Below are 12,477 nucleotides of genomic sequence, written 5' to 3'. Positions count from 1 at the left end.
GGGGTATTTTTTTTTTTTCTGTCATATGCCTTAATCTTGTCTAATGTGTTATAATTGTGTTTATGCTGCTGGTATCTGGAAGAAAAAATTAAGAAGCCCCAAACTGAACCTCACTTGCCATTGACTGGTGTTGTGGAGAGCTGGGATTAACCTAGAAATGTCCCATTTGGCTAGGAACTTGTGAAAATGAGTGGGCTGGGAAGGCTCATCTGGAATCCAGCCCTTGTCTGGTTTGCAATCATGAACTCTGCAAGCGTCACTGAAAAGCCTCCATGCCCTGTTGGCATCTGTGCACTTTTCTTTCCCCAGCCAAATCTCACTTAAGGAATTCGATGGTTATAATTTGAACTGGACCTATCAGGCATGTAAATAAAGCATGACATTAGGCAAACAGGCTGACCTGTATGTTCTGTTCCTGGAAATACTTCCTCTGCAGAATCTTGCTGTGTTTCTATGAAACACCTTGAAATTTTGGAGATTCTTTTTTCTCCCATGAATCTTGTTTTATTAATTTTTTTCATACAAGTTGCAAAATGCTTGCTTTATTTTATTTTATTTCAGAGATTGCTTTATTTGAGAGACAGAGTTACAGAAGAGAGTAGAGATAAGGAGAGAAAACTTCCATCTGCTGGTCCACTCCCCAAATGCCCACTATGGCTGCACCTGAGCTGAGCTGAAGCCAGGAACAGGAACTTCATCCAGGTCCCCTACATAGGTACAGGATCCCAAGCACTTGGATCATCCTCCATTGGTTTCCCAGATGCACAATCAGGAGCAGCCAAGACTCGAACTAGCATCCATATGGAATGCTGGCATTCTAGACAGTGGCGTAACTCATTGTGCCGCAAGGCCTGCCCCCAAAAAGCTTACTTTAGTGTTTTCTTTTTGCTTTCTAATCCATCTTTTATCATTGATATCAATTTCAATTTTTAAAATTATTTCAGTCTTTCTACCCATCTCCTGTTTTTAATTTCCCTTTAAAAATAGCTTTACTTAAATATTTTACTTGAAGGCTAGAAAACACTGACTTCTGGGATCTTCCATTTGCTGATTCATTTTCCAAACACCTGCAGCAGCCACAGTTGAGCCGCAGTAAAGCCAGGGACTCAATCTGGGTTTCTCATGTAAGTAACAGCAACCCTAGTGTTTGAGCCGTCATCTGCTGTCTTCCCAGGGTTCACGTTAGCAGGAAGGTGGAACAAAAGTGGAGCTCCAACAAGGGGTACAGGTGTCTCAAGTGGCTTTTTTTTAACCCTGTGTCAAGTGACTGCTCTATTTTGTGTATCTGAGTGAATTCTCATGTTCTCTCTCATTCTGCTGACTGGTTTCATAGGACTGTAAGGTTAATGCTGGTTATGGACGCCTCATTGAGAAGGCGTCACAGCCAGGTGGATCTTTGTTCAAATCTGGCCCTGCATCCCAACTGTATGGATCACCAACCAGCCTCAGCCTCAGCTACCTCATTGGTGAAGTCAAGAAGAGAACCTGTTTATTCCATAAACCACAATGTGGAGAATTAACTGCTGGTTGCTCTGTAATTGCCACACCCTGTGTAATTACTTGGACTAGGCATGCTACACATGCAGTTTGATCCTGATTTTGCAAAATAGAATTATTTTTTCTAAACATAGACATTTTGTAAAATGACTACTACATATAACTTCATTCAGTTTGATTGTATAACTCCCATCATAAATTAGATTTTAATTCCCAAAACTTGGCTTCCAAAGTCGGGCCCTCTTATTTTTTTCTTTTTTTAAGATTTTTTTTTTTTTATTGGAAAGGTAGATTCACATGGAGCAAAAGGGACAGAAAAATCTTGTATCTGCTGGTTCACTCCCCAGATGGCCACAATGTCCAGAGCTGAGCCCATCTGAAGTCAGGAGCCAGGAACCATTTCCACGTCTTTCACATGGGTACAGAGTCTCAAGATTTTGGGCCATCCTCTGCTGCTTTCCCAGGGCACAGACAAGGAGCTGGATGGGCAACGGGCAGCTAGGACACAAACTGGTGCCCATATGAAATGTTAGCACTGGCACACAGGTGATTAGCTTGTTGAACCATTGTGCTGGCCCCACATCCCGTTTTCGAAGGTGTATCTTTAAGAAGTTTTGTTTTAAAAGATTCTTGCTTGTGGTTCCATGGAGGGCACCGCCACTGGCCACAAAGGTAATCAAGATATAATTTGCGTGGCCTACAGTTGGGTGCAGAATTTCCCTCTGAATTCACATCAGTGTGCATCGGCTTCTGTGGGTCTCCAGGACCACGAGTCTGGACCTCCAAACACAGGTTGTTTTGCTTTTCTTTCCTTGAGCTCAGGGTGAAACTTTTCTTAATGATGATTTTTAACTTATGTGACATGTCCTTTGCTGCTAACAATCTGCCTTTCTAACCTGGGCCCAAAACAGCCCTCTTCCTGCTCTGCAGGCTCTGTGCCTTATGAACACACTGGAACTTCCTGTAGCATGTGGGTTTTGCTAAGATTGGTAGACTTCAGCACACCTTAGTCACCTAGTGACTTTGTTACCTTACTGCCCAAAGTGCTAAAATAGTACATTATTCCCAGGCTCAAAGTGAGAGAGAGAGAGGGAGAAGAAGAGAGATTGAGAATGTTGGCACCAGAGAAGAAAGTAGAATTCAAAGACCCAAAAAGCTCTCATCTGGGCATTATATATATATATATCCCAAATGGCAGGATTTGCTTTTTTTTTTTTTGCAAATATACCTGTTCGTTTGCTTTTAATTGGGAGGAAAAAGGTAGTTTGTCTCACAGATACCTGTGGTTATACCTTTTTCAATGCCATTTAGGCAGGGTGATGACCCTCTTTTCTTGGAATGTTTTCCCTGAGCCTTCTTGCATTTTAATTCTTTAAGTTTCCCATAATATATAAATACTGGAGTTAAAATTTAGAATCTTTTTTTTTTTAAGATGGGTGAAATAATAAGGAAGAAACACATGTTTTCTAAAAGGAGAGACTCATCCCTTGAAGGGGCTTGTTTTGAGTTGGGTCTGGTGGCAAGTAAGGGAAGATGATTCGTCTGGTTTGTCATCTAACTGGCAGCTGTTTCTTTTCAGTTTTGCTTGTAAAGGAATTGGAGCAGCCAGTGCTGCTCTCCGAGACACCTGCCAGCATCTGTACTAACTTGTTGGTCCTCTCTGAGCGTGTACCATGGGCTGGAGGGGCGAAAGCTGCTCCAGGGAAGGACCGGGTCCTGGGGGTTTGTTTTGATCTCTGCTTGGATTGGTATGTAGTGGACAAATCTCGGTCAGGAGGAGCTGGCTTCAGCCGTGTGGGTCGTGGAATCTCTGCAGAGCTGTGAACACAAACTAGCACCAACACAGCCTAGGGGACCAGAGATTTGTCGGGGTGCTGGCTGGCAGTTCTCAACCAGCAGCTAAGACTGTTAAGAGAAAGTGGAAGGAGTGTTGTGCTTCATTGTTTGCATGTTCTAAGCAACAACTAGTCTTGAGGGCTTACACAGAAAACATCTCGAACAATCCATGAAATGGTAAACAAACCTGTTATTGAAGGCAAGAATGAAAAGTTGACAATTGCATTATTGTGATCCTGAGAGGGTTCATCAGCGAGGGTAGAGGAATAAAGAAAACGGAGATAAAAGACATGAATGAGTTCAATGAATCCACTTGTGTCAGTCTTGTCTTCCTTTGTCTCTGGTTTACACCTGGTAATGAACCCATGGAGGCTCGCAGATCCTGTTCAAGTTTCCTTTTGTTTTATTTTTGTGTGTGGCAAGTTTGTTTACAATTTCCAAAGGGGTTTTTCTCCATCTCGAGGAATATGAATTGAGGAGCGGGCAGGAGGAGCTGAGAATGGGAAGGTGTTTTAGTATTTGGAAGTTGGGAAGTGTCAGCCTGCAAGTGCCTAGGCTGCTCTGCTGTTGTCTGGCTTGGGGAGGAGGTCGTGGGGATGGACGACGCCAATTCCCGCAGCACGGATTCTGCAGAATCCCTCCATGGCCCGCCCCGGAGAATCACCCTTTGGAAAATCGAGTGTCCATCAAACCAGGAGGAGGCTTGTACAGCTTTATGAATGCTTTATGAATAGGGCCCTTCGTTTTCCTTTCAAGGAAGGGGCCTTGAAATCCATCTGTGTAGGAGCCATGGACGTCATTGTGCCATTCACAGGCAGCTGTAGGTTGCGGAGTGCAAAGTTGTTGAATCCCTAACCTTGACATTCAAAGCAGCATGTTGGGAAAAGGTTCAAGACCTTTCTTTTCCTTTCTCTCTCCTCCCATCCCATCTTTTTGTGTTCTTTTTAATTTAATGAAAAATAAACCCGAGATTTCCCCCTTCTCCTCCTGAAGTCAGATTTCTCCACCACACACAGGCACAGCTCCTCTGGGCTAAGATTTGTGCCTGTCATTCCCGACATTTTCTTCAGGATTGCCAACTTGAGAAATACCTTTCAGAGCAACTTGTTTGGAATTTCATTTTAATGGGATTTATGAATAAATCTCCATCTTAATGCTGACTAAGCTTTAAACATCTATTCCAGGAGAACACTATCGGATTTTTATATTTTAAATTTTAAATCGCGTGTCTGTGAAGGCATAAAGCATTTTTATGTTTGTGAGAGCTGCCATGTGCTTCAGCGTTTCTGTGAAAGCCTGGCTTGAATAATTCTGGGCTGCCGAGAAGGCGATATTGCATCACCTCTTTGCTGTGTCCCGTGGGCTCCTGCATGCATTACGCAGGTGCGCTCATCTCACCTGAGAACAGGTATTGTGTGACAACTCGTCCCTGCACTGCAATGTCTTACCCAAGACAGCTTACTTTCTTCTTTCACTTTGAGACCTTTAGCTGGGAATTTTAGTTTTAAGTGTCCCTGAGCCTTGAAAGTCACAGATGTGACACGTCCTATGTGCGTTTCCCACATTTGGGTGGCAGGAGGTAAGTGAAGAGGACAGACGGAATCACAGTTGACTTCACCCAACATATCCAAAGCTAACGGGGAGATGCTGGTCAAAGGACGCAGGTGTCCAGGCATCGGATGAGTAGGTTCTGTGGACTGTGGAGAGTATATTTAACCATTTTTTAGGCTTGAGATTTGCCAAGAGACTAGATGTCAAGTGTCTTCATCATATACAAAAACTGGTAGGGTAACCATGTGAGTGATGGATGTTAATGAACTTGATGGTGGTAGTCGTTTCAAGCAGTATATGCATGTATCATCATCACTGATGTGCCTTAAGTGTGTGTCATGTTTACTTATACACTACATCTCCATGTGTTTTTTTTTTCTGTTTTTCCTTCTCTGCACAGATTCGTCTTATTCGGAGCCCCCAGACGTTCAGCAGCAGTTGAACCACTATCAGTCAGCTGCCCTGGCAAGGAACAATAGCCGGGTTAGTCCCGTGCCTCTTTCTGGGGCTGCAGCTGGCACTGAGCCGAAAACTGAAGCCGTTCTTCACTGCGAATTCTGTGAATTCTCCTCTGGCTACATCCAGAGCATCAGGCGCCATTACCGCGATAAACACGGAGGCAAGAAGCTCTTCAAGTGCAAAGACTGTTCCTTTTACACGGGCTTTAAGTAAGTGGCAGCTTCAAAAACAAAAAGCAAACCAAGGTGACTGCCCCTGCTCCACCCCTCACCATACACTCCTCCCTTTTCTGCTGAAGCTCGAGAGAGTCCCTGTCTGAGTTCTGAGGCTGTCTGCTCCAGGCTTCATGTAAGGAGTTGGTATTCAGAAAATTGCTTTGCTGGGATGAGGCGCTGCATAGAAACAAATGAGCTGAAACGCAGAACCAGTGGGCTCCTGAGCCCTGTGAAGTTACAGCACAGAATACCCCTGACCCAGCACGTGGTGCAGTGTCTTAGCTTCCCAAAACCATCCCTACCCTTTCTTATTTACTTTTGAAAGAAGTATGTTCTTGCAAGCAAACTCAAAGTCAGCAGTTACTCCCTGTTCCCCTTGTATCCTAAGATGGTGGTCTGAAAATCCAGACAAGATGACAGCACTACAAAGGCTAAACCATACAGTCACAGATTGTTGCGGTTTAGACAAAGGGAGTCTGGTTTAGGGAAAGGTGCTTTTGCTCCTGACTGAACTGGTGAACTCAAAGAATGGATTCCTCCCTATGCTGTCATCTAAACTTCCCTATTTCCAATTTCATCCTGGAAGATCATTTAGGCTAGTGGTTACACGTGTGGAGTTGGACTGCCCAGTGTGAGTCCCATCTTTGTCACTTCTTATGACCTTGGAAATGTCACTAAGCCTGTGTTTGTGTCCATTTCCTTATGTGTAAAACAAAGATCACAATAGTGCTGTTCCTGTCTCATGCAGCCACTATGAGTAGCAAGTGAAGCGGGGTGACTGAAATACCTAGAAGAGTGTGTGGCGTGAAGCAGTAATTTGCACTGCAGTAGCATGGGTGGAAAGCTACTGTGGTCCAATGGCATTACTGTTAAAGCACACATCTAAAGCTACTATCTTCTCCTGTTGCAGTCAGGATCTGAGTCCTTGACCACTTTACTACCCAGTCCACAGAGAGAGGCTGAAGTTACTTTGTGAAGGGAAAAGTTTTATTTTGCTACCGGTTTTAAAAGTTCAGGTTCAGGATGGGCCAGCTCCACTGGCGTGGCCACTAACAAGGATGGCAGGAGTTGCAACGTGCATCACGTGACAAGACTACCTAGCAACAGGGTGGGTCCAAATTCAGTCTGTTTCACACCAGCTACTTCATAAGATAAATGCCTTCTGAGGGCAGACCATTCATGACCTAAGGACTCTGCACTAAACCTCCGTCCTGAAAGTTCTGAAAGTTCAAGAAGCACCGTGCTGGGGGCTAAGCCTTTAATGAACACGTGGCCTTTCAGGGACACTACGCTAACAGCTGTGATCCATACCACAGCAGTGAGTGCCCAAGCACAAAAAGTGAATTAAGAGAACAAATCTTTCTCCTACCAACATCTTAGCTGCTAGGGTATCATACAAAGGGAGTAATATCCCGCTCTATTATTTGGTCCAGTTAATTTGCAGACAGATATGTATGTGACTTGGAACTGAGTGAAGGCTGAAGGCCCTGATCCTGAGAACCTCAGAAGAGGCAGGTTTCTCCAAAGAGAAGCACTTAGGTTAATAAGAGGTCCTTGGCCAAACTTTAGTTTCATCCGTTTTGTTAGACTTTGTAAATTATGAAGGTTCAAAGGAAACAGGAAGAGGTGACTGTGCTGTTCCACGTTTGAGCTAGCCCAACTGTGAGTGCTATTTGCCTTCTCATTGATCATGGCTTCCTAGGCATGCCCTTGCCTTCAAGTAGGCAGTTTTGTCAACCACCCTAACTTTACAACAGTCAACTTGGACATGGAATTAGGGTACAGCACGCTAAACTGCTGCCTGTGACACTAAAATCCTTCGATGAGTGCCACTTCAAGTCCTGGCTGCTCCACTTCCTATCCAGCTTCCTACTAACACATCTGGAAAAGCAGTGGGTAATGGCCCAGATGCATCGGCCTCTGCTATCCAGGTAGAAGAGCAGCTAGAGAGTTCCAGGGTCATGTCGCTGGCATGGTGGCTTACTGGCTATTCCTTTGTCTACAAGCGGCAGCATCTCATATAAGTGCTTGTTCGTGTCCCCATCCAGCTCCCTCTTATGATTGGGGAAGCAGTATAGGATGACCCAAGTCCTTGGGACCATGTACCCATATAAAAGACCCAGAAGAAGCTTCTGGCTCCTGGCTACTGGCTTTGCATCAGCTCAGCTCCAGCCTTTGTGACAAGCTGGGGAGTGAATCAGCGGATGGAAGAGCTTTCTCTCTGTATGAATCTGCATTTCCAATAAAAATAAATCTTTTTTTAAAAAAAAGAGAGAGAAGAATGTAACTCCACCCCCCATGTCTGTATAACTTTGCCTTTTGCATAAGGAAATAAATATTATAAAAATTATTAAATAAGATCACCTCCCCAGCAGGTTTGATGAGGAGTAATTCTTAACAAAAATTTTCTTTTCCAATTTTAAATGGGCCATTTGTAATTTTCAAGAATAAAATGTCCAGGGAATCTTTTACATTTCAAACTGAGTCCTGAACTCAGCCAAGTGACAACACTTCCAGAAAGGAGTTATTGCACGTGACGATGCTGAGTTGATGGCTGGGTGGTGTGATTCCTAGCTTAAGGCTTTGAACCCTCAAGCAGGACAGTGGCACTTGTTTCTAAAGGGTATGCTGGCCAGAGTATGCAGATGAAATGAGTCCTCGTCACGTTCATCCGCTGTCTTCCAACCTCTCTCCTAGATCTGCTTTTACTATGCACGTGGAAGCTGGGCATTCAGCAGTTCCTGAGGAGGGCCCCAAAGACCTGCGCTGTCCTCTCTGCCTCTATCACACCAAATACAAGCGCAACATGATCGACCACATCGTGCTGCACCGAGGTAGCCTCCTAACTGCTTTCTTGGGGTGGAGGGGAGTTGGGGTGAATAGTGTTCTGTGAATGTGCTCTCAAGGTGGCCTGGTCCCTTGTTCCTCACTTTACCTCCAGGCGAGAGGTCACAGTGACAGCCAATAGCATGAAAACACTCCCTTGTTGGAGGGATTTCCTTCACCTGGAGAGAGCAAAGTGACAGAACTCTTACCCGGGGCTTCCCAGCATGAAGGATTTTTTTACTTGCTGACCCTTCTGCTACAACTCTGTAAAATGCACTTGAGCAAGGAATGAATGAGAAACAACACCAGGTAGTCGCAGGTGAATGTAGAATGTGAAGAGCTATGTGATTGCAAGCATATCCTTTGGGGAAGACAAAAATAAGTATTTCAAAAACAGGGAGGAGAGAATTCTTAAATACAGAAGCAGCCGATCCCTCCTCACCCCATACAGGATGAGCATACCTAACGCACCATTCCAAAATTCAAAACTTTTGTATCAGGTTAGGACACAAGAAGCTTCATATTTTGTAGCTTTTGGGATTTCATAATTTTGGCGTGAGAATGTTCAACTAACAATGCCTCTTCAAATATTCCAAAATTTGATATCCAAAAAATCTAAACCACTTTCAGTCCCATGTGTTTCATAGGGAGGAAACTCAACCGCCCATTAGAAAGTCCGTGGGCTTTGGCTTCGAATTCAGGTTTTGAAGCTCGTTCCGTTTAACATCTTTCTCATGTGTAAAAAGACATGATTGTAGCTGTGAGATTATAATTACTGGACTCCAGTGGAATTGCAGAATGAATGCATAGTGTATGTTACAGAAACATTAGGCTTTGCTGATAAACAGTGATGCTTCTTCTAAGTTCAGTTTAATTCTTCTTGGAGCCGAGTGTACTCTTGGCCAATGAAAACATTGTCAAACAGCAGGTTCCCTCTGCCGTGGAAGGAACACTGTTTATGTAGAAATACTTTGTCCTGGAAAGGTGTAAGCAACAGGTGGATGGAAAAAGTTTACAGGGAGCTGCATTTGCCAATCTCAGCTGTTGCTTGCATCTGCCATTCTCCCTGTCTCTTTCTTCACTTCCTCTTCCTTCTTATCTTCCTTTGCCTCTCACCTTGGAAGGTTTTCAATGAAATTGCCTCGTGTGCCTTGAAAGCTGTGTCATATGGTAGCCTACTGAGATAACATTCACTATGAAATGCTGAGTGTTTGGGGGTATACAGGTATTGCCTTTGGCTAATTCATTTGGTGATGTGCTAACCCATATGTCCTGTGGCCATCACGGAAGGCTGGACATTTGGCGTTCTCAGATGTCTGTCCTCCCTGTTGTGCTCTAATGGGATGTGAGGTCTTTGCTGGCTAGGGCATCCAACTGCAAGCTGGAGGAAGCAGCATGGGAATATTTAGGCAGGAATTCCTGGCCCGAGCTGTCTCACCTGGTGTTCTGCCTCAGTTCCCTGGCTTCCAGTTCCCCATGTGTCATGATGGCTCTATGCCCCGGCACAGCTTGGGTAGGGGCCATCAGTAGTGCTGCTGCCGAGCAAACAGTGAATCCTCACTTTCTGCGATCTCCTTCCTTCCTTTTCCCTTATCACTACCTGGCAGGTTCAGAGATTTAGTATCTAATGAGTTCAATGACTTTTCTCACTTGAGCTGAGGATTAAACAAAGGAGGAGGCACAAGGAGATTAAACACTATGGCCTTGAACACTACTCTGTAGCATACTACACTTAGCAAAGTATTGGCACACACACACAAGCATTTGGAAAGATAGTACTTTGAGAATACTTTGAATAGTGCATAAAAAGATAGAATTAAAGAGATGTGTATTTTGATGCAAAAACAACTCCAAATCCATGCATGCTCCATGGGTTTTTTGAAGACTTCCTCATATTAGCTGTATTCCTATTACAAATATATAAAACTTGAGGCTAAAGCAGAATACCTTTTGTTTTAATTGAGTATATTTATTTGTAGCCTTTCACTACATGAAATTTCTAGTGTATCTTAAAGATACCTTGACACAATGGTAGGTTTAAAGCCATTGAAGAAATTGAGGCCACTGCAAGATAAAGCAGAGCTGGTGAAAGCTCACAGTTCACATAGGATGAGACAGATAGGAATTTCAGTACTTAATGGATGTCGTGGGGTGCTACACATTTGTTAGCAGTGAGATGCAAGTCTGAGCCTGAGATTCTTTGTGGCTAGAGAGAGAAGAAGCCAAAATCGATTGGGCCTGCGGTGTGTGTGTGAAACCCGGTGGGTTCTCCTGAAACAAGGTATGATACGGTGTGCCTTGTGTCCTCCACAACATAATGAACATAATGGTGCGTTCACAGGAAATGTGAGAGCTGAACCAAAGTCACCAAACCAGGAAACTGAAACCACACAGCCATGTGTCATTACTTCACCTGCCCACTGGTCATTTTTGTTAAGATTTATTTATTTTTATTGGAAAGTCAGATTAACAGAGAGAAGGAGAGACACAGAGAAAGATCTTCCATCTGCTGATTCACTCCCCCAGTGCCCACAACAGCCCGTGCTAAGCCGATCCGAAGCCAGGAGCCAGCAGATTCTTCCGGGTCTCCCACACGGGTTCACGGTCCCAAGGATTGGGCCGTCCTCTATTGCTTTCCCAGGCCGCAAGCAGAGAGCTGAATGGGAAGTGAGACAACCGGGACAGGAACTAGCACCCATATGGGATGCCAAGGGGTGCAAGTGTCCACTGGAAATTTAATATGGTGAGGATGTCTGATGCATGGGCCATATAAGACTTGTGAAATCATTTGGTCTGGGCCCTGTGAAGGCTACTGCAGGTAGCACTCAAAATTCAATCAATCTAGCTGGCTAATTTTTAAGATTTGAATTCTGTACAACCCATGAATGTTATAAACATCCAAGTGAATCTTGGCAGAAAAAAAGAGATAGTTTTCTGAGCATTTAACTATTGCCTTCTTCAAAGTCACAATGCACCAATAAGAAAAGAACATGACATATGCAGATTAATACCGATAACAGCATTAATATCTACCACAATTATTGCTATTACTGAGTGCTTAGTAGGTGGCAAGCACTGTCCTAGCGCGTTACAATATGCCATGGCATAGAATTCTCACAAACCCTATGTGGTGGATATGATGGTTATCCTCAATGGCAAGGGAGCAAACAGATTCTGAAGCAGCAGGGATCCAGGTTGGTCTGGTTCTCAGGCCTTGCTTTACCCACAGACAGCACTTTCTCTCCTTGGGAAGATGCTGTTGACCTGTTGAGGGTTCTGGTGGCTGTGGCATCAGGTCCCAAGGATGGAAGTACCCAAGGACTAGAGGTAGAGATGAAGACCACCAATCCACAGGATGCAGAGTACCTGAAGACCATGAGCCTGCCATCTGTGTTCTCATCTCAAGATGGCAGCTAAGTGGAAAGCAGTCTTGACAAGTCAGGTGGCAGGGTTTTGGGTGTCTGCAATTACAGGTTAGAGTTGATCTCTAAGTAACAAGACGTGACTCCGCCTGCACCTGTGCTCCTCCTTCTCTGCGGATGAACAAACATCTTGGGTCTCCAGGGCCTGCAGACAACATCTTTGTGAGGTCTTAATTAATGAAGACACTTGAAAGGAAAGGCAGAATAAACAACTTTGAACTGACCCTCAGACAGGGCTGCTGTCAGCAAGAATGCAATTTCCACAGGTTTTTTTTTTGTCCAGGAAGGTTGATAGAAAGGTAGAAAGAAAAGAGAAAGAAAAGAGAGAATTCATTATTTCACTCATGGAAAAATCTGAATGGGAGCTAATCAGAGGTTAGTGTTGACTGTGACAAGAGAGATCATACTGTTTGTACATGGGTTCAGCAAGCCTTCACTGTTTGCTTATTACGTGCCAACATATGCTTGGTTCTTTGGGCAATATGAAACCCCTGTCCTCCAGAAAAATATGTATATGAAAGACAGTGAATGATGAGTATCTAGAATGTTCACCATGCAAACAGGTGCATTCCTGTTTGGGGTAGGAAGGGCAGTAGAGAGAAGTCACTTTAAACTTGGTCAACAAGCTAAGAAGATTTAAGATGGGTACATCCATTTCTTTTTTTTTAAGA

At 44.1% G+C, this 12,477-nt stretch overlaps 1 protein-coding gene across 5 annotated transcripts in view; it reads left to right on the top strand.

Moving 5' to 3' along the window:
• Nucleotides 1-12,477, top strand: part of ZNF462 (zinc finger protein 462) — a 140,923-nt gene that overhangs the window by 95,820 nt on the left and 32,626 nt on the right. For all 5 annotated transcript variants that reach the window (XM_036496544.2, XM_004580928.4, XM_058672423.1 and 2 more), the window contains exons 8-9: nt 5,285-5,552; nt 8,256-8,392. In XM_036496544.2, coding sequence (XP_036352437.2) covers nt 5,285-5,552; nt 8,256-8,392 — 405 coding nt within the window. The remainder of the gene's footprint in view (nt 1-5,284; nt 5,553-8,255; nt 8,393-12,477) is intronic.

The sequence above is a fragment of the Ochotona princeps genome, chromosome 14 (assembly GCF_030435755.1).
Source record: "Ochotona princeps isolate mOchPri1 chromosome 14, mOchPri1.hap1, whole genome shotgun sequence".
Classification (NCBI taxonomy): Eukaryota; Metazoa; Chordata; class Mammalia; order Lagomorpha; family Ochotonidae; genus Ochotona; species Ochotona princeps.
This window is presented reverse-complemented; position numbering and strand designations above follow the sequence as displayed.